Source organism: Oncorhynchus tshawytscha, linkage group LG06 (assembly GCF_018296145.1).
Source record: "Oncorhynchus tshawytscha isolate Ot180627B linkage group LG06, Otsh_v2.0, whole genome shotgun sequence".
Classification (NCBI taxonomy): Eukaryota; Metazoa; Chordata; class Actinopteri; order Salmoniformes; family Salmonidae; genus Oncorhynchus; species Oncorhynchus tshawytscha.
In genome coordinates, this window is record NC_056434.1 from 75,264,609 (window position 1) to 75,284,826 (window position 20,218).

General features: G+C 42.8%; 2 protein-coding genes across 7 annotated transcripts; one reads left to right on the plus strand and one right to left on the minus strand.

The window, feature by feature from the left end:
* Nucleotides 1–1,770: 1,770 nt before the first annotated feature.
* Nucleotides 1,771–9,169, minus strand: LOC112253087 (protein FAM149B1). 3 transcript variants are annotated; one of them, XM_024424992.2, is made up of 16 exons: nucleotides 8,676–9,169; nucleotides 8,139–8,255; nucleotides 7,747–7,894; nucleotides 6,977–7,119; nucleotides 6,428–6,589; nucleotides 6,063–6,221; nucleotides 5,652–5,833; nucleotides 5,350–5,492; nucleotides 4,878–4,946; nucleotides 4,326–4,438; nucleotides 3,899–4,129; nucleotides 3,394–3,517; nucleotides 3,157–3,282; nucleotides 2,927–3,008; nucleotides 2,683–2,832; nucleotides 1,771–2,510 (listed from the first exon to the last, which is right to left on the minus strand). In XM_024424992.2, exons 1-16 carry the CDS (start codon nucleotides 8,720–8,722, stop codon nucleotides 2,428–2,430), a joined length of 2,079 nt encoding a protein of 692 aa, XP_024280760.1. In that variant the 5' UTR covers nucleotides 8,723–9,169; the 3' UTR covers nucleotides 1,771–2,427. The 3 variants fall into 3 exon arrangements, with proteins under 3 accessions (XP_024280760.1, XP_024280759.1, XP_024280761.1); XM_024424991.2 differs by having other exon boundaries at nucleotides 4,824–4,946; XM_024424993.2 differs by lacking the exon at nucleotides 4,878–4,946 and having other exon boundaries at nucleotides 8,676–9,168.
* Nucleotides 9,170–9,212: 43 nt separating this feature from the next.
* LOC112253088 (protein ecdysoneless homolog) lies at nucleotides 9,213–17,921 on the plus strand. Of its 4 annotated transcripts, none has more exons than XM_024424997.2 (9): nucleotides 9,213–9,660; nucleotides 10,055–10,499; nucleotides 10,584–10,671; nucleotides 12,113–12,290; nucleotides 16,039–16,140; nucleotides 16,445–16,667; nucleotides 16,820–16,887; nucleotides 16,973–17,151; nucleotides 17,303–17,921. In XM_024424997.2, the coding sequence occupies exons 6-9, from the start codon at nucleotides 16,636–16,638 to the stop codon at nucleotides 17,465–17,467; spliced, it is 444 nt and encodes a 147-aa protein (XP_024280765.1). In that variant the 5' UTR covers nucleotides 9,213–9,660; nucleotides 10,055–10,499; nucleotides 10,584–10,671; nucleotides 12,113–12,290; nucleotides 16,039–16,140; nucleotides 16,445–16,635; the 3' UTR covers nucleotides 17,468–17,921. The 4 variants fall into 4 exon arrangements, with proteins under 4 accessions (XP_024280765.1, XP_024280762.1, XP_024280764.1 ...); XM_024424994.2 differs by having other exon boundaries at nucleotides 9,360–9,660; nucleotides 17,300–17,921; XM_024424996.2 differs by having other exon boundaries at nucleotides 9,360–9,660; nucleotides 16,039–16,136; nucleotides 17,300–17,921.
* The last annotated feature ends 2,297 nt before the right edge of the window (nucleotides 17,922–20,218 follow it).

A 20,218-nucleotide genomic window follows, 5' to 3' on the forward strand; every position in this document is an offset into this window, starting at 1 on the left:
GAGGTTTTAGGTTGTAGTTCATAAGAAGGTATTTATAGGACTGTTTCTCTCTATACCATTTGTATTTCATATACCTTTGACTATTGGATGTTCTTATAGGCACTTTAGTATTGCCAGTGTAACAGTATAGCTTCCGTCCCTCTCCTCGCCCCTACCTGGGCTCGAACCAGGAACACATCAACAACAGCCACACTCAAAGCAGCGTTACCCATCGCTCCACAAAAGCCGTGGCCCATGCAGAACAAGGGGAATAACTAAGTCTCAGAGCGATTGACGTTTGAAACGCTATTAGCGCGCACCCCACTAACTAGCTAGCCATTTCACATCGGTTACACCAGGTATTAGGCTGATAGACTTGAAGTCATAAACAGCGCTGTGCTTGCGAAGAGCTGCTGGCAAAATGCACGAAAGTGCTGTTTGAATGAATGCTTACGAGCCCGCTGCTGCCTACCATCGCTCAGTCAGACTGCTCTATCAAATCATAGACTTAATTATAACATAACACACAGAAATACGAGCCTTTGGTCATTAATATGGTCGAATCCGGAAACTATCATGTCGAAAACAAAACGTTTATTATTTCAGTGAAATACGGAACCTTTCGGTATTTCATCTAACGGGTGGCATCCATAAGTCTAAATATTCTTGTTACATTGTACAACCTTCAATGTTATGTCATAATTACGTACAATTCTGGCAAATTAGTTGGCATATACCGACTCTGCAATGAACGCAAGAGAAGTGACACCATTTCACCTGGTTAATATTGCCTGCTAACCTGGATTTCTTTTAGCTAAATATGCAGATTTAAAAATATATACTTTTGTTTATTGATTTTAAGAAAGGCATTGGTGTTTATGGTCAGGTAGGCGTGCAAAGATTGTGCTTTTGTTCACAAATGCACTTTTGTTAAATCATCCCCCAGCGTTGCATCGATTATATGCAATGCAGGACACACTAGATAAACGAGTAATAGCATCAACCATGTGTAGTTATAACTAGTGATTATGATTGTTTTTTATAAGATAAGTTTAATGCTAGCTAGCATCTTACCTTGGCTTCTACTGCATTCACGTAACAGGCAGGCTCCTCGTGGAGTGCAATGAGGCAGGTGGTTAGAGCGTTGGACTAGTTAACCGTAAGGTTGCAAGATTGAATCCCAGAGCTGATAAGGTAAAAATCTGTAGTTCTGCCCCTGAACAAGGCAGTTAACCCACCGGTCCTTGGCCGTCATTGAAAATAATAATGTGTTCTTAACTGACTTGTCTAGTTAAATAAAGGTGTAAAAAAAAAAAAAACGGCATCCAAAAATACAGATTTCCGATTGTTATGAAAACTTGAAATCGTCCCTAATTAATCGGCCATTCCGATTAATCTGTCGACCTCTAGTCTGCAGTCTCTTCATGTTAGCAATTATGATTAATTTGGTCATTTCATGCGACGCTTTAAGATTGGTCGCTGGTGTTACACAGTTTATAGTATGGGGAAAAGGAAATTTGTTTAAAATAATTGATCAAATCACATGATTAAGTAATTTATTAACAATTTAAGAAGTGTGGTTTGAGCTACTGTGGCCACCATCTTAGATATTCTATATTTTCTGATTTTTTTCACTGGTTAATGTTCGTCACTGGTGTTATAGAATATGTTTTGTTTAAATAATTTATATATTATCATTAACCTTTTTCGTCTTGGAATATATATGTAAAGTAAATACTCAAATTACATTCTGGAAAGCCTTAATTGTCATTAAAATATAGGGAACACCGGTGACAAAGGCAACACACATTTTAATGTAATATACAAAAAATAATATGCTGTCATTTATTTTCATTAACATTGTTACGGCATTAACTATTATGACTAATTTGTAAAAACTTTTTATTGGCTGGTCAAAAAGCCACCATTTTCATAGAATGACTCATTCCCTGCATAGAAGAATTTAAGAGTATAGAGATCAGAGAACATAAACAATATACATACATACATACAGATAGGTTTAATGAGACGGGTTACTGTCTTTGGCAGCCAGGTAAGCAGAGTTCCAACATACAAAAATAGGGCTCTAGAAAAACAAAAAAAGCATCAAGTAAAATCACCTAACAGTACAATGTAGAAATGTTCTTTGTTATATAAAGTGTTGTTGAAGGCCCCGTTGGGAGTGGCAGCAGGGCCTTGCATCCTGCCGTGCTGAGGTGGTTGGTGGAGGCGGCCGAGGTTGATAACACAGCCACAAAGCCAAATTCCACAGCCAAAGTCAAAATTAGCAAACAATGTATAGCTTTTCACTTTAAAGTTAGGCATATGGTTAGCAGTGTGGTTAGGTTTAAAATCATATTGTAAGAAGAGAAATTGTAGAAATGGGTGGGGTTTAATGATAATTAAGACTTTGTGGCTGTGTTAACTAGTGACAACTGGTTGAAGGGACTACAACCCAGGTCTGCTACTGCGGGATGTGAAGCCCCCCCGGCTGTAGGAGCGTGCTGGGACTGACACAGGCACCAGTACAGCTGAGGAGAGCAGGACAAAGATGAGTGTTGATAGTTAATATTCAAATCATCTGAAAATAATGACTTTTCTCATTAGATAACCAGAGGCTACAACCAAATTCTCTCAAACATAATTAGACCGCAACCCAGCGACATGTTTTATAAATGCGGACCACAGATGGCTCCTACTGACCTGGGGGAGGGGCTTGTGTGTCAGGCTCCTCCTCATCCTTGATGGGGGAGTGGCCCAGAGGGTGGTGGATGAAGGAGTCCAGGAAGGAGGAACTGCTGATACCCAGACTGATGCCCAGACTGATGCCCATCACTCCAATGCCCAAAGAGTCTGCCAGTGTCCCAGACAGAGAGTCAATGAGTCAGCCACAAAAATTAATGTGTAGAAATTGTGTACAGTATTCAATGTAAAATGAGGTGCCCACCTGTACCCAAAGATTCTCTGCCAGGACGCCCCTGTCCAATGTTGTCCAGCACCGTGAAGGAGCGGCGGTAAGGGGTGTCTGACTGCAACAGAACCCAGAGTTAAATCTCACGGACTGGGCCGCAGGCAAACATATTCCATATTTATCCATTACAATACAAACCTACAAAATATGCCTAAATCGTTCTGTAGTGGTATAATAACTTTTACCGTGTGTGACTATAGCCATACCCTGTAGGTGTGGGTGGTGTTGGGACGGGAGAATACGTCCAATTGATGAAGCCGATCCCGAGGAAGCAAACAACCAGCTTCATCTGTAACAGCACTATGGGCACGACTGGACAAGCCTCTATGCCGCTACACACACAAAATAAAATAATGTTGTGTTATTAGCAGGTGATAGATTTAAGTGTTGTCAAGTCAGTGCAAGATGTACAACTATTATGCAGAGTTCTACTCATCCAATACCTGAGTAGGTCTGAAGTGCTGTCCAGAGTGCGTGGGTTCAGCTTCTTCTGTGCCGATGGGGGGAAGGAGTGTGTTCCTGCTCAGAGGTATCAGAGGCGAGGCCAGGCGGTCACTGGCTGTGGGTCTGGAGAGTAACAGCCCTGTTCACTTTCCACACTTTCCATAAAGTTACACAAGTCTCTTTAACATGGAGCAAACTGAAATCATTCCACATGAGGGCAAATTATACTGTATGCTTCACACAGATCTTCTTTAACTCAGGGTTCATTAAAAGTTCACCCGTTGGTACTTAATCACACACAACTCCTCACATCTCTTCCACTTCCCTTCTGCTGAACAGAATGCCACAAGGCAAGAGTTAAACAGCAAACAGCTTTCAAAGTAATCTCTCTGAACAGACGGTTCTCCAGCTTCAGAGCAATAAATAAGACGGGAGGGAGGCGGTGTACATGGAAGAGGACAGGGACCAGATGGAGAATGGGTAACCCCGTTTAAGTTAACTCACAGGCGTGTCCCACGGATGACCTCCTCCATGGAGCCGGCGGCACTGAACTGTGTCAGGCAGGGAACCAAGGGCAGAAGGGTGCGTGGGGGGGGGTTACGGCGTAGCGCCGACTGGGGCGGACGGGACAGAGAGGAGGAGCTCTGCTCTAGCACCCGGCGAGGACGGGGCTTGCTGGACGGAATCACACTGGACCCTGGCCGGTGGGTCACCACCACCCTCTCCTCAGGATCCCTGAGAAGGAAGCAGTGAACCTTAACTCAAAGTAACATATGCAAAAACCTACATATCCATAGCTAATAACCGTCTCTTGCTCTCTTATTTAATGAGATAAAAGGTGAGTGGTTCACGGCTACAGTTAACTCCTTATGCTACACTCTACTAATAAAGATTGTTATAGTATCATCATGAGTATGATCAGTCTCCATACTGAGCTCTCTCCATCACGCCCAGGTTCCTCTGCTGCAGGGGGATGCCGTGGATCACTATGAGGTCGTTGAGGTTGTGATGCGTCACCGCTGCCCCTACTGGTACCCGACTGGACTGTAGGAGGGAGGGAGGCAGAAGAAGATACAGTTAGACTAGGCAAAAGTGGTCATTCACCTAAAAAAAAAAACAGCCACATCATCCCTACGGACACTTGCACGTCACCACAGTCAGCTCCAACTTGGAATTTCTACATGCAACCAAGTGGAGACGACATACCACCACCCACTTGAGACCAAACAGACGATTAGACAAAATAGCAAATTAAAGCGGGAATTAAATAAAAGCATTCCAAAATGGTCATTATTGAACTAAATAAGAGACGTGTGTAAAAGAAATACTCAACAATTGGTTAAGAAGTATGAAAGTGACTAAAAGTGGTATGGTTTGTGTTATTCAACAGGCACAAGCACATTCAGTCTAGGAGTGAATAATAACATGCCGCTGTGGATGGCGTCGATCGGCGCCATTTTGGCTCTGGGTGAGAGTTACATACAGTGGATGGCTTTTTCTGCTTTTTGGATTTCCGTCTGGACTTGTGCTTTGAGACCCTTGATTTTGTGGTCTTTGGGGGAAAAACGGATGACCAAATGAGAGAGAGAAAAGGAGAGAGTGAGGTGGACAGATACAAGGTTGTTGGTTTGAAAGGTGTGAAACAGACCAAGGAACAAGACAGTAGGGGACAAAAAGAAGGAAGGAAAGAAAAAAGGATTAAAGTTAATGAATTGATAGCCTTCAAAACAAGAGTGAGAAGAACTACGGACAGCAGGGGAAAACAATTCAGCATCAGTGTGACTGTTTTCAGTTTGCCGAATTTGTCCTAAACTCTCAAACACATCTGAAGGTTATTATGGAGTTCAATCACAGTGCTTATTAACATTTCTTATTGACATAAAACCTACATCCTAGGAGTCGGATGTTCCACTCTCTGAGAAGGTGGTCCTTCAACCCCCTCTCAGGGCACTGACCTGGGGTTGCAGGCTGCCTGTTAGCTGGGGCACCCTGACCTGGCCTAGCCTGGGGAGAAGGGTGGGATGTGTGGACAGAAGCAGGAAAGGATTCTCAGCATCAGACTGTGATGGGATGAAGTTCACTGCAGTCTTCTCATCATCTGTCAATAAGAAGGGGGCAGAATACTGTCAATTTGACTGATGGATTTGTTGGTTTAAAAGTCAATGACAAGTCAAAAGTGCCTATAAGACATAGCCCTGTGGTCCTACTTGAGACATAGTCCTGTGGTCCTACCTGAGATTTTGCTCTGTGGTCCTACCTGAGACATAGCCCTCCCAATGCCTGCGGACCAGCTCCTCCATCCAGCCAACCAGCTCTCGCCACACGTCGTCAAAGAGCAAGTCCAGGGCCGCCTGTCTGCGACAGCGATAGGGAGACACAGGAGGCAGGCAGTACCTCCGCCGACCAGCCCCCACCCACCCCTGCTCCCACTCATCATCCCTGTAAAAGTCAAACCACAGATTAAACCATCAACACAACAAACCTTTTGCAAAATAATGTCAAAGTCTTTCAAATACTAAGCTTTGTTTTAGGTTACTTGGTACAATGGAACCCTTGGAATAATCCTAAAAGTAGGCTACAAGCTCAATCAAGTGCACCATACTTTAAAGTATTTGAAATGCCCCTACATTTAAAGCGTCCTAAATAGGAGAGCTGGGTGGTGACTCACAGGTCCCTGCTGTCAAAGGCCAGGTACTCCTCCACCAGGCCTTCAGCCTCGATCACCTTGGGCCTGTCATGACCTCTGGATCCACTGGGAGTGCCAGGGGGGTGGTCAACTGCCACACAGGGCCTGGACAGCACAGCCCTTCTCCCCTGCACACACAGACTGGACACACAAACAACATGGTTCACACTGACATCGGTTTCTCAACAGCATCAGTCCAAACTTTTTAGACTAGCCAGTGCCAGTATGCCTTGTGTTACTTAGTTCACTTGCTGTTTGACAAGCCACACAGTATGTAGGTCACAAAACCACAAAGCCAACGGTAATCTATAATTGATGGGTTAACAGCATCAGTAGCTAGTGCTCACTCTGTGCTGGGGCCGGGCTTGTCCTTATCCTGGGGCTTGCTACTACTGCTGTCCTTCTGTCCAGCTGCAGTGGTGCTGGCGGGTGTCCCGGGCCCCTTCCCTGAGATTGCGTACCACTGAAAGCCCTCGTCACTGGGACACACCAGCTGACTACCCAGAATCCTGTGGGTTCACATAGTAGGGTGGATAGGAGGTGAAACAGTGATTAGAACTTAAATGAATCCAACTGACAGGAAAATTCATTTATTTGATTAACAATTTAATTTTGTAATGCTGAGCCAATGGTCTAGGACACATTCTCTCATTGTGTATAGGGGCCCAATGGTTTTGGGCCGATCATTATGTGGTAAGTAGTTCCTTCTCGGGTTTGCAAACAAATCTAAATCAGATTTATCTTCGGTATCTTTAAGTCAGACTGCTCTTTTTAAGAAGTATCACTATACAGCAGCCAAATGACCTTCAGCAATACATTTACAGGTGAGAAGTGGAAGGACCCAGGCTAGAGTGGCAGTAATGTGTGAGATGAGGGGGTGTAGGGTGAGGACCCACCGTAAGTGAGGGAACCTGAATGCCCACTGATGACACTCATCTTGCAGCCCCAGTAGATGCGCCCCACCCCGCCCCTCATAAAGCTCCTCATCAATCTCCTCAAACATTTGCTGCACCTGTTGCGACGCCGCCTTGTCAAACTCCTGAGGGATGGAGAGAGGGAAGGGAAAAAGAGAGTGAGAAGAGCCCCGACCGAGAGGCACACTATGACAGAAGGTCGTTGCTTTTCAAGCTACTTATCAATTATTAGCAGCATGTCGCTGAGCGCTGTTCATTTCACAGCACGCTACATGGCTCCCAGGTGACTGTGTAAGTGATTGTGCTGGAGCAAGTAGTACCATTTGCATGTATATTTCAGACTGTGTGTGCGTGCACAGGCGAGTGTTTGTGTGTACTGTACAATGTTAAGGTCGTAACTTAGGACTGTAGGGGTATGAGTTCTATGAGGCCTTCTGAGGACATGGCTGTGTAAATAAATCAGAGATTTTTTGTTTTGTTTCTGAAGACAAGCTCTAGAAAGCTCAGCATCACGACGAAGCAAAACCATGAGGGAAATGACCTCTGCAGACAGAGCAGATTGTCCTCATTACAATACAAGTCATTACAATACAAACATGATTACTCTAATTTAATGGTAATCTGCATACAAGACTGTTGTAGCATTCAGCATGGCTATGCCTCGCTATATATGCACTTCAAAATACTCAGAACATAGGGCATTTGAACTGGAAGATTCTGGCAGCCAGCTGAGAAGGTGAGGTGAGACTCACATCATAGCCCCAGGAGAAAACAGAGCTCCTCTCTGTAGAGATGCCTGTCCCTGTGTAGCTGTGGATCCCAGACCAGGCCCGCGTTGTGTTTCCAGTGGTGACCGTTGGAGAGTCTGATCGGTTAGAGGCTGCAGACGTCGTCTCTGAGCTGCAACAGAGGACAGACATTGTTTACATGTTGCTGTACGTTACAGTGTTGTGTGTTGTTGAGTGTACCAGGGAATATTTTAGAGCAGTGAGGTATATTACTGTGCTGTTCAGATTATGTAACTGGCTACCTCCCTCTATTTTGTCTCCTTCACACATCTAAACAGGATCTGTGAAAGCAATATGGCTGCTCCCTACAAGTGTACATGCTTTCACCTGTCCGGTTCATGAAAAACAGGTCATACCTGTTGTAAGTTGAGACAGCTTCCTGAAGGTCATGGAGGAGGTGCTGGGGGAGGAAGTCATCTTCTACCTCTTCTGGGAGAGGGTGATGGTCAAGGTGGCTTCGGGATAAGCCACGACTGCAGAGAAGGGAAAATATAGCTGAATAAAACATGAATAAGCAATAGCATTGATATATATATATCTTTCATTGTAATACTTTGGTGGGTTGATATTTATTGTTGTAAAAAGACATTGATCCCAAACAAACAAGGAGTGAAATATGAGGTAGAAGTGGGACCCTTACGTCATCAGTTACAGCATTGAACAACATCATCCTATTGCATCCATTTGTGTAATGGAGGCAACTGACCTTGGCTTAGTTTGATAAATGGGCTCTCACATGATCACTACATTATCCTTTACGTTGTCACCCGATAATTAGCTAACCAACAATCTAACTTTAGTCTATCAGGTTACCATATTTCAATCTCGAATGACAGAAATTACAGTTAACAAAGAATGAAAAACTTGTCCACTAGCTAGCAACTATTACTTACATCTCAAGACTGTGCGTTACCGGCCGCCTGGTGTATCGCGAAATCATCCTTTTCTCCGTTTTTATCGCCTCATGCCCCCCCGAGTGTCCTCTCTCACCGTGCTTCCCTCTGATTCATGGCCCCACTTGCCCTTTTGGCAGAGGTTTGTCATTTTCAGCCGCCCGCGGTTCAATAACACCTGTACACCCTAGCAAGTTACCTAGCTAGCTAGCTTCGTTGTCTTTGATGTGGAACTTAATTGCAGCGAACTTGCTAACGTTAACAAACATTAGCTAGCAATCTAGCTACTAGATTCGCTAACGTTAGCTAACTGAGAGGGAGAACCAAACCGCGCAGTTGTGCACGAAGTGGCCTATTAATATACAATGCAGTGGAATACTTCAAATAAAACGCGGCCTAAAAGTATTATGGTATTATAGGTTATGTTTCAGGCAGTGCCAGTAAAATAATCAATATAGCCATTAACTACAGCATCCCTCACGACAACAATAACAAGGCTGTCATGGATACCTAACTTTCTTATCCCTATACCTCACGGGAAATGTATTTTGATCTCCTCTAAATGACCTTTTGCAAAAATATAAAAGACTACAACTCCCTGTGTTCTGTGCGATATTCCTATTGCGCTACAAAATTATGTCCGTCTCTCACCTGGGAACGTTGTCTACGTATAGAATTCAAAACAATTGTGATTCCACATTTTTTGTAAATTGTACAACTTTTCTATTGATTCATTATATTTTTTGTGTATCGTAATTTTGAAGCAAAATTGAATCGAAGTATATTATTATTTCTGGGATAAATGCGTGTCGTATAGGAACCAATTACAAAAACGGTAGTATTATAACCGAGATCTATTAATGGTAGGGGAAAAAATAGTTCCTCTAACGGCATGAGAATGACAGAACTTGACAACTAATTTTATTTTTATGGGAGTCCTTCTTGAAGATTAACGTTAAAACATATACATAATAAACAAGGCAAGGTAAGACCTCTCTCAGAACTGTGACCTAAGTTAACGTTAATTGATCATGCGGTTAGCTAGTGAAGACACTGACTAGTTAGGATGCTAGCTTCATTTTATTGACATGACTTCGTTTGCAAATGTCATGTAATGTTCAGTGTAAAAGAGTAGGCCTATCATTGAAGACTTATAGATCAAGATATCATGTGATCAATGGCAGTTACATATAGTTACACAATAAGTTTATCGATAAGACAAGCTGCCTGTCTGAACAGTTTGGAGGCTGAGCTTGTACCCTATAATTCAGTTATGATTCAAATGTCATTATAGAGATGTCGTATGATCTGACCTACAACAGTCTCTGCTGATAACAAAGCAAAGAACATAACTTATCTTGTTATTGCTCATATCATAGGTTCATCAAGCCACCCCCACTATGGACCCACTTGGGAGAACAGCCTTGCTAGATGGCATGGTCCAGTACTATCTCTTCTTGGTTCAGCCTAACCTCTTAGACACACAGTCTGATGATCTACGTCTGAGACTGGCCAAGGTTGCCCCTCTCCTTGTGCAGTATATCTGGCAAGAGCAGCCATTCAACCTCAAGTACCACACTGAGAAAGGCACAGTACTGGTTCTGACCTGGATACAAATGTTTTTTGAGGATTGAAGGATTTGTTATACAAATCATTTTGATGCTTTGACTGAATTAATGGTGATCATGTCTTGATTGTACCTGCAAGGGGAGTTCCTGCACACTTTGGAGGCAGCGCTGTGTTTGGGGACAGTGTGGAGGATGAGTGGTTCATCTTATACCTCCTGCTTCAGATCACACAAGCCTTCCCAGAACTTGGTGCCAGGTAGAGTGGAGCACACAGTCTGCAAAGCTCTGTATTACTTCCAGTTAGTTTCAACTTCCCAGTGATATTTATTTTAACTTGCAGGCTAGAGTACAATAATGGGGAGTTCCTTCTGATTGAAGCAGCAGACTATCTTCCCAAGTGGTTGAACCCAGAGAGCAGTGGAAACCGAGTAAGTTGTCTACTTTTGATGTAGCCCATTTAGCGCCTATTTACGATAGTATTTTCTGTCCAGGAAGTTATGTTAAGAGCCCTGACACTTGCACTAAAAGTTAACACACATGCGGTACTATTTTCACATCAAATTAAATTTTATTTGTCACATGCACTAATTACAACAGATGTCGTTTTTACAGTGAAATGCTAACTTACAAGTCCTTAACCAACGATGCAGTTTTAAGAAAATACCTTAAAAAAGTAAGAGATAAAAAACAAATAATTAAAGAGCAGCGGTAAATAATAACAGCTGGGCTATATACAGGCGGTACCAGTACAGAGTCAATGTGGAGGCTATATACAGGCGGTACCGGTACAGAGTCAATGTACGGGGACACCAGTGTTGAGGTAATTGAGGTATTTATGTACATGCAGGTAGGGTGGCTATGCATCGATGATAACAGAGAGTAGTAGCAGGAGTCTTATGGCTTGGGGGTAGAAGCTGTTTAGAAGCCTCTTTGACCTAGACTTGGTTCTCCAGTACTGCTTACCGTGCGGTAGCAGAGAGAACAGTCTATGACTAGGGTGGCTGGAGTCTTTGATGATTTTTAGGGCCTTCCTCTGACACCGCCTGGTATAGAGGTCCTGGATGGCAGGAGGCTTGACCCCATTGATGTATTGGGCCGTACGTACTACCCTCTGTAGTGCCTTGCGTTCGGAGGCGGAACAGTTGCCATATCAGGCAGTGATGCAACCCATCAGGATGCTCTCGATGGTTAAGCTGTAAATTATTTTGAAGATCTGAGCCATGCCAAATCTCCTGAGGGGGAATAGGTTTTGTCGTGCCCTCTTTACGACTGTCTTGGTGTGCTTGGACCATGTTAGTTTGTTGTTGATGTTTTGGAAACAAAATGAAAATTTGTACACCTTTATAGGGTTAGGGTTCCCACATGGCCATACTACAGCAGTTGTTTACGTAAAACAGATGGAAGACAGTTGACTACCTGTGCTAATTAGCTATCTGCGTCTCTGAACACCTGTGCGTAAATGGAAGACGGACGCCATAAACGTTTTTTCACTGAAAAATACTGTCGGTTGCAACTGTGTTTAAAACAGTGTACGACAGTGTATATTTTACATTTGTGAATGAATTTTTATGTGATATGATAGTAGATGGCTTTATGTTTCTAGAACCGTACTGCAATTGACAATCGATTCACGTTTACATGGAATGTTTGGGCTGCCAGAGCCAATTCTCCTCTAAACAGAACATGTAAGGTCCTTGAACTGTAAGGAGTAACATCAGGCTCCATTATTAGGCTATGTGTGATGACTACAAATTGTTTATCACAGTCTATACATCTCTTCACATAGCTGACTATCCCTTCGTTTGTTGCCTCTGTAGGCCTATATCAGTCTGTCCATCTGTGTCTCTCCCCCTGGTTCTGGTCTGCTAGGTGTTCCTCTACAGGGGTGAGCTGTACATCCTGCCCTGACCTCCCGCTCTAGTGGAGTTGGCCTGCCCATGAACGCAGTGCCCAGCGTGAACCATACTCTGGTCCTGCTCTCGTCCCACACACAGGCCTGTCTGGCCTGCCCCAAGATCCGCACTGCTCTAGGGAAAAGACTGGAGGGGTGAGTGACGCAGCAGAAACAACACTATGAAGTGTTGAAGTGATTGTAAGGTTTCTGTTTGAGGGTATATTTGAGTCTTATGATTAGGGCCAGGCCTTTGGCTGTTTTCTTTCTAGCCCGCATTTCGATCATCTGACCTCAAGAGGCCGATATAGCGCCTTCTCACACCACATGTGAATTAATTGTCACGTGTGCACACGTGACAATCTAATGTAATTATCCAATTAGTCCAAAATAAATTCCCAACCATGTGGATTGACTTCAAGTCAATTGTTTGCTGAAAATTGTCATCAGCAGCCTACACTTTAGACTAATGCACCAAATTATTACACAATCAACATAAATATTTAACTTATTGTTTGTTATCAACATTATATAGGAATAATCCGCATTTTATCTATGAAAATGGAGCCTATTGTCGAACAAAGTAGCCATTTTCATTCGCTATAGAAATACATGTAAATGTTGAGGATATGCAAGCGCCAATATCCCAAAATGTGCGATTTTCATTAACACAAGTAAAAAACCGAGTTGTAGTCTGGTCAACCAAAATAGAAAGCCTCTCTATAATAATGGACGAATCCACTGACTCCACAAGACCAATATTTTTCATGTAGGAGAGCTGGGTGAAGATGTTTAGTTGTTCTGACTGCTACAGTGTATTTACAGGAAGTGAACTATTCAAGTGTTGGCATATCATTCCAAGTAGGCTACCTGCGCTTTTACGTGCGCTTTGTGGAGGCGGGGAAGTGTATCTCTCCAAATCCTCGGTCTTAACAGAGTTGGAGAAGTTGTTGGGTTATTTTTATAGTGAATGAAAATAGGCTAGCCATTTTATGTTTTGAAAATAATTTCCCCCTCTAAAATTTAGGATATAAAAAAGTCCTTGCTATCCTGAATTCTTGGGACGTCCCAACTCAGACGTTACAATGTAAAAAGATTAAGGTTTAGGTAAGGGTAGGGGTTAAGTTTAGGGTAGAGACCTCTTAAGGACCCAGATAGCAGTAACAGATGTAAAAATGGCTATCGTTCCCATATGTTAATGGCCCAATGCAGCCGTCAAATATTTTCCTGGTAACAATTAAGTACCTTACTGTTTTCAATCAAAATGGTAAAAAATTAACCGGTAACTTCTTAGCAAGAGCAGTTTCTCCTGCAAAAAAGAATTGAGTGGGGAGGGGAAAACTGAAAATGAGCTGTTATTGGCAGAGAGGTTTGGAACTCTTTCTTATTGGTCTATTAACTAATTAACTGCCAAAACTCCATCCCACCAAAACATGCTGAAATTTAAGGCAGTCTGTTCAAGCAGCTTTTACACTAAAAGGTCATTATCATAATTGTCATAGTGTGAAAAAATAAAATAATATTTTGTATGTTCACACACACATAGTTGAAGTTGGAAGTTTACATACACCTTAGACAAAAACATTTAAACTCAGTTTTTTACAATTCCTGACATTTAGGTCAGGTCATCTTAGGTCAGTTAGGATCACCACTTTATTTTAAGAATGTGAAATGTCAGAATAATAGTAGAGAATTATTTATTTCAGCTTTTATTTCTTTCATCACATTCCCAGTGGGTCAGAAGTTTACATACACTCAATTAGTATCTGGTAGCATTGGCTTTAAATTGTTTAACTTGGGTCAAACGTTTCGGGTAGCCTTCACAAGCTTCCCACAATAAGTTGGGTGAATTTTGGCCCATTCCTCCTGACAGAGCTCATGTAACTGAGTCTGGTTTGTACATTTTCTATAGGATTGAGGTCAGGGCTTTGACTTTGCAGGAACAGGTCTAATAAGCAAAGAGAAACAACAGTCCATCATTACTTTAAGACATGAAGGTCAGTCAATCTGGAAAATGTCAATAACTTTGAAAGTATCTTCAAGTGCTGTTGCAAAAACCATCAAGCGCTTTGATGAAACTGGCTCTCATGAGGACCGCCACAGGAAATAAATACCCAGAGTTACCTCTGCTGCAGAGGATACATTTATTAGAGTTAACTGCACCTCAGATTGCATCCCAAATAAATGCTTTACAGAGTTCAAGTAACAGACACATTTCAACATCAACTGTTCAGAGGAGAGTGCATAAATCAGGCCTTCATGGTTGAATTGCTGCAAAGAAACCACTACTAAATGACACCAATAAGAAGAAGAGACTTGCTTGGTCCAAGAAACACGAGCAATGGACATTAGACCAGTGGAAATCTGTCCTTTGGTCTGGAGTCTAAATTGGACATTTTTGGTTCCAGCCGCCATGACACGGTGTGGGTGAACTGATGATCTCCGCATGTATGGTTCCCACCGTGAAGCATGGAGGAGGTGTGATGGTGTGGGGGTGCTTTGCTGGTGACACTGTCTGTGATTTGTTTTGAATTCAAGGCACACTTAACCAGCTTGACTACCACAGCGTTCTGCAGCAACATGCCATCCCATCTGGTTTACGCTTAGTGCTTATCATTTATTTTTCAACAGCTCTATGAACCAACACACCTCCAGGCTGTGTAAGGGCTATTTGACCAAGAAGGAGAGTGATGGAGTGCTGCAGCACATGACCTGGCCTCCACAATCACCCAACCCCAATCAAATTGAGATGATTTGGGAGGAGTTGGACCGTAGAGTGAAGGAAAAGCAGCCAACAAGTGCTAAGCATTTTTTTTTTCATTTAACTAGTCAAGTCAGTTAAGATCAAATTCTTATTTACAATGACGGCCTAAACCTGGCCTAACCCGGAGGATGCTGGGCCAATTGTGCACTGCCCTATGGGACTACTAATTGCGACCGGATGTGATGCGGCCTGGATTCCAACCAGGTACTGCAGTGACGCCTCTTGCACTGCGGCGCAGTGTCTTAGACCACTGCGCCAATCGGGAGCCCTATGTGGGAACTCCTTCAAGACTGTTGGAAAAGCATTCCTCATGAAGCTGGTTGAGAGAATGCCAAGAGTGTACAAAGCTGTCATCAAGGTGGCTACTTTGAAGAATATAAAATATATTTTATTTGTTTAACACCTTTTTTGGTTAATACGTGATTCCATATGTGTTATTTCATAGTTTTTAATGTCTTCACTATTATTCTACAATGTAGAAAATTGTAAAAAATAAAGAACTCTTGAATGAGTAGGTGTGTCAACTTTTGACTGGTACTGTATATGATATAAAATTGAGCAGACACTGTAGCACATAGGATTTGTACCAATGTACGTCAGGAGCACTATCTGTAGCCTAATGGTTATTAGACAGCTTCAATCTTGACAGCATGGCATTTGCTTCTATTGATTGTTAACCCAGAGAACTGATTACACATGTTGGAGTATAATTGTTCTATTACTGGTTAGAAACAGAAACAAAAGATTATGCAATCTTGCAAACAAAAGTAAATCATTGTTCAGTGTGTGAGACCGCTAATCTCTGATGCTAGCTAACCAGTAAGGTGTTTTTATATTCTCCTGAACAGTAATATTTCCTAGATTACTCATAACAGCCCTCTATTTTACGTTTCAATGAGCATAGCGGTATCGGGCTGTTAGCATTGCAATTGTCAGTGATTCATAATGTTATCCCTTTTGGTGATGATGTGTTATTGTGGTTGTTGTCTGTGTCAGGGGTAGCTGCAGGGCTCTGCAGGAACACCAGGAACACTGGTGTCTGTTTGTCTACATGTGTGCCTGCATATATGTGTGTGAATACACTCTATCCTGTGGTGTGTGTGTGTGTGTGTGTGTGTGTGTGTTTAACTCTGGTGGCAGGGCCCCAGGTGAGGAGATCCTTCAGCTGCTACAGAGCTGGGATCCCTGCAACGTGGAAGAACTGAGGAAACGCGAGGCCCATCTTCCCCCAGAGGACAGTGGGTAAACACCTCCTATTACTACAGTACAGCAGTCACTCAGTCTAGTATCAGCTCAGGTGTAATGAGTAAAATCCCTGTTATTATATGACACTTACCGCGCTGATATGTTCACATCACAAAGTAGACTGCTGGCTTTCGTGTCAGATAAAACCACACGGGCATAAGGCCTGGTGATTTTTAGAGGAAGGGTTCAGCCTTTACTAAACATACCCATATCGTAAACTGGTTAAATAAGCGGTTTCCAAAATGATGAGCTAGAATGAGTTGGTTGAAACACTGATTTTTCTAATGCCCCCCATCTCCAGGTGAGAGTTGGCTGGATATTTCAGCCCAGGAGCTAGAGCATCTGTTGGAGCATAGGTCGAGGAGTGGGGGTGGGTGGCTTAAGCCAATCCACACCGAACAGACGCAGGGGGGGGGGAAGGGGTGAGGAGGAGGAGGGGGCAGCTACAGCCTGGTGGCTGTGACCCAAGGCATAAAGAACTTCATCAACGCCATGTCTTCACATGAGGGGGCCCATCTACCCTGGTGAGACTGACGGACTGTCTGTCCACACTGTTCTACTTAGCCCTGTATGCGGTATGCTAACTGCTATGAGATAATACTGTGTAGAATGCTAACGTATGCTAGCTGCTGACTGTAACGGGTATCAATGTAATTTGCCTTTGTTTATGTTACAGGTCCCATTCAAATGAGCCTTTCGGGTTTGATCCAGACTCTATGGCCAGTGCACTGGACAGACTACTGGGTATGTAGTTGCTAGTAGTAAGTTCAATATGAAGGCCATATGTCACAGGTGGTCAGTGTACTTTTTAGCTATGTCGACATGTCAGGGGCTAAGGATGAGGAGTTGGATTCAGGTGACCTAGATGATGTCGATGAGGCCGTGGATGGTCCTACCGGACTGCGAGGGGATGAAGGGGCAGAGGCTTCGGAAGGTCTTAGGAAGTACATGGATGAGATGGACCATGACCTTTTGGGCACCAGCATGGGACAGAGCTTCAACCAGCAGGTAAGATATGTGATTGATATTTACCACTTCTTGTTGCAGTGTGCAAATTCTGTAAAGAGTTCTTTGGAAAGAGGAAGGATTAGGGATATCTAAGTTGCATTAATTGCATATAAATATGTCAAATAACGATTGTATTCTATGATTCCAGCAGGGCACCAATAAAGCAGGCCCAGCAGCCAATGGCTGCCCTCGTTCCCCCAGTGGGGAGGGTGTGCTGGGTGAGGATGAGGAGATCCAGCCCCTGGACATAGACCTTAACATGGTCACTAACCTCCTGGAGTCTCTGAGCTCCCGGGCTGGCCGGGCCGGCCTCTAACCTGCTGCAGAGTCTGGGCATCCACCTGCCACCCAATACTGACCGTTCATGCTGAACACCTGCCCCTCAACTCTGACCATTCATTGAGAACTCTGACCGCTCATTATGCCCTAGCAAAGAAAATCACCCAACACCTAGTTCTTACTGTCTGCGCAGCCTAGATACACTGCCCTTTAAACTTTTTGCTCACAGAGTACACCATGGACCACACCAGAATCAATAATGTACATCAGGACAGTGGTTTGACAACTGGATCATGTTTGCCATTCTGAATGCAGGATCTAAAAGGTAACTGTAACCCTACAAAGTTGTGATCCTAACGTAGAGGCACTTTCTCCCCTTTTGGATATTTGAATCGGATTGTCCTAAATATAACATGTAGTTTCAAATGTTTTTTGTTTGTTTTACAGCACTTAAATCATTACTTAGTCAAATAATAAAGTCGTACAGCACATTGATATATCAGCTGATGTAAGAAGGGCTATATAAATCAATTTGATTTGATAATTTTTTGGGGACAAAATGTGTAGTCATTTTCTAAATATATGATGTTAAATGAGGTTTCAAGGCAGTGAAAATATTATTTTCTTCGCTTACCCTGTGCCTTATTATTACACAATCTCATTGTGATTCAATATTAACCAAAGCCCAGACAATTTTAGTAATCCATTTGAGATAAACATGTGGACTTGCTTACTGTTAACTTTTTATTGTTTCATGTGGGGATTTGAAAAACCTTGAAGACATAGTGTGTCTCTATGCAGAGTTTCCCAAACCTTATCTTCGGGACCCCAAGGGGTGCACGTTTTGGTGTAGGCCCTATTTTGGTTCAGCTTTGTAGTTTCTAGGGCAAAAACCAAAACGTGGACCAAGTTTGGGAAACACTGCTGTATTGGTTTCTAGCACTTTGAGTAGAGATCACTTTCTGAGTCTAAATGCAAGCTGAGATCTACTGCTCAGATTTGAACTATGCAATTAAAAACAGTTCTGTATCAATGAGGTTTGTGCAATAGGCTATAGGCCCAGTACATTATCACTGCCAGTTGACTATGCTTGAATTGCCCTGTCAGTGTTGTTCTACTCAAACTATTTTAAAATTATATACAAAAAAAAAATAGGAATATGATCACACTGGTAGTATATAATTTGTTGTGCCTGGGTGGCAGGGTAGCCTAGTGGTTAGATCGTTGGACTAGTAACCGGAAGGTTGCAAGTTCAAACCCCCAAGCTGACAAAGTACAAATCTGTCATTCTGCTCCTGAACAGGCAGTTAACCCACTGTTCCTAGGCCGTCATTGAAAATAAGAATTTGTTCTTAACTGACTTGCCTAGTAAAATAAAGGTAAAATAAAAAATAAATAAAAGTATTACTTGTGAGGCTGACGAGCATAATATACAGCGCATTCGGGAAAGTATTCAGACCCCTTCACTTTTTCCACATTTTGTTACGTCAAAGCCTTATTCTAAAATGGATTAAATTACAAGTTTTTCCTCGTCAATCTACTCACAATACCCTGCAATGACAAATCAAAAACAGGCTTTCAGACATGTTTGCAAATGTATAAAAAACATATCTTATTTACAGAAGTATTCAGACCCTTCCAGAAGGACAACCATCTCTGTAGCACTCCACCAATCAGACCTTTATGGTAGAGTGGCAAGATGGAAGCCACTCCTCAGTAAAAGGCATGTGACAGACAGCTTGGAGTTTGCCAAAAGGCACCTGAAGGACTCTCGGATAATGAGAAACAAGGTTCTTTGGTCTGATGAAACCAAGATTGAACTCTTTGGCCTGAATACCAAGTGTCATGTCGGGAGGAAATGTGGTACCTTCCCTATGGTGAAGCATGGTGGTGGCAGCATCATGCTGTGGGGATTTTTTTCAGCGGGTGGGACTGGGAAACTAAATAGGATCTTAAAAAAATGATGAATGGAGAAAAGTACAGAGATCCTGCTCCAATCAAAATATATTTGAGACTTTAGATTTTTCAAAGTAGCCACCCTTTTCCTTGATGACAGCTTTGCACACACATGGCATTCTCTCAACCAGCTTCATGAGGTAGTCACCTGCGATGCATTTCAATTAACAGTGCCATGTTCATTTGTGGAATTTCTTTCCTCTTTAATGAGGTTTGAGCCAATCAGTTGTGTTGTGACATGGTAGGGGTGGTATACAGAATATAGCCCTATTTGGTAAAAGACTAAGTCCATATAATAGCAAGAACAGCTCAAATAAGCAAAGAGAAACAACAGTCCATCATTAAGACATGAAGGTCAGTCAATGTGGAAAATTTCCAAAACTTTGAAAGTTTATTCAAGTGCAGTTGCAAAAACCATCAAACGCTATGATGAAACTGGCTCTCATGAGGACCGCCACAGGAAAGGAAGACCCAGAGTTACCTCTGCTGCAGAGGATAAGTTCCTTAGAGTTAACTGCAACAGATTGCAGCTCAAATAAATGCTTCACAGAATTCAAGCAACAGACACATCTGAACTTCAACTGTTCAGAGGGGACTGTGTGAATCAGGCCTTCATGGTCTGTACCACTACTAAAGGACTGCAATAAGAACAAGAGACTTGCTTGGGCCAAGAAACATGAGCAATGGACATTAGACCGGTGGAAATCTGTCTTTTGGTCTGATGAGTCCAAATTTGAGATTTTTGGTTCCAACTGCCTTGTCTTTGTGAGAAGCAAAGTAGGTGAACAGATTATCTCTGCATGTCTGGTTCCCACCGTGAAGCATGGAGGAG

What these genes read in the sequence shown, in the direction of transcription:
- LOC112253087 (XM_024424991.2), bottom strand. Translation starts at nt 8,722, where the DNA reads ATGATTTCGCGATACACCAGGCGGCCGGTAACGCACAGTCTTGAGAT. An exon ending in TTGGGAGGGCTATGTCTCAG is followed by an intron (nt 5,493 to 5,651) that starts GTAGGACCACAG and finishes TCTTATTGACAG; the next exon opens with ATGATGAGAAGACTGCAGTG. An exon ending in CAGGCAGCCTGCAACCCCAG is followed by an intron (nt 4,947 to 5,349) that starts GTCAGTGCCCTG and finishes TTTCCCCCAAAG; the next exon opens with ACCACAAAATCAAGGGTCTC.
- LOC112253088 (XM_024424994.2), top strand. Translation starts at nt 16,636, where the DNA reads ATGTCTTCACATGAGGGGGCCCATCTACCCTG. An exon ending in GAGGGGGCCCATCTACCCTG is followed by an intron (nt 16,668 to 16,819) that starts GTGAGACTGACG and finishes TTTATGTTACAG; the next exon opens with GTCCCATTCAAATGAGCCTT. An exon ending in GACAGAGCTTCAACCAGCAG is followed by an intron (nt 17,152 to 17,299) that starts GTAAGATATGTG and finishes CTATGATTCCAG; the next exon opens with CAGGGCACCAATAAAGCAGG.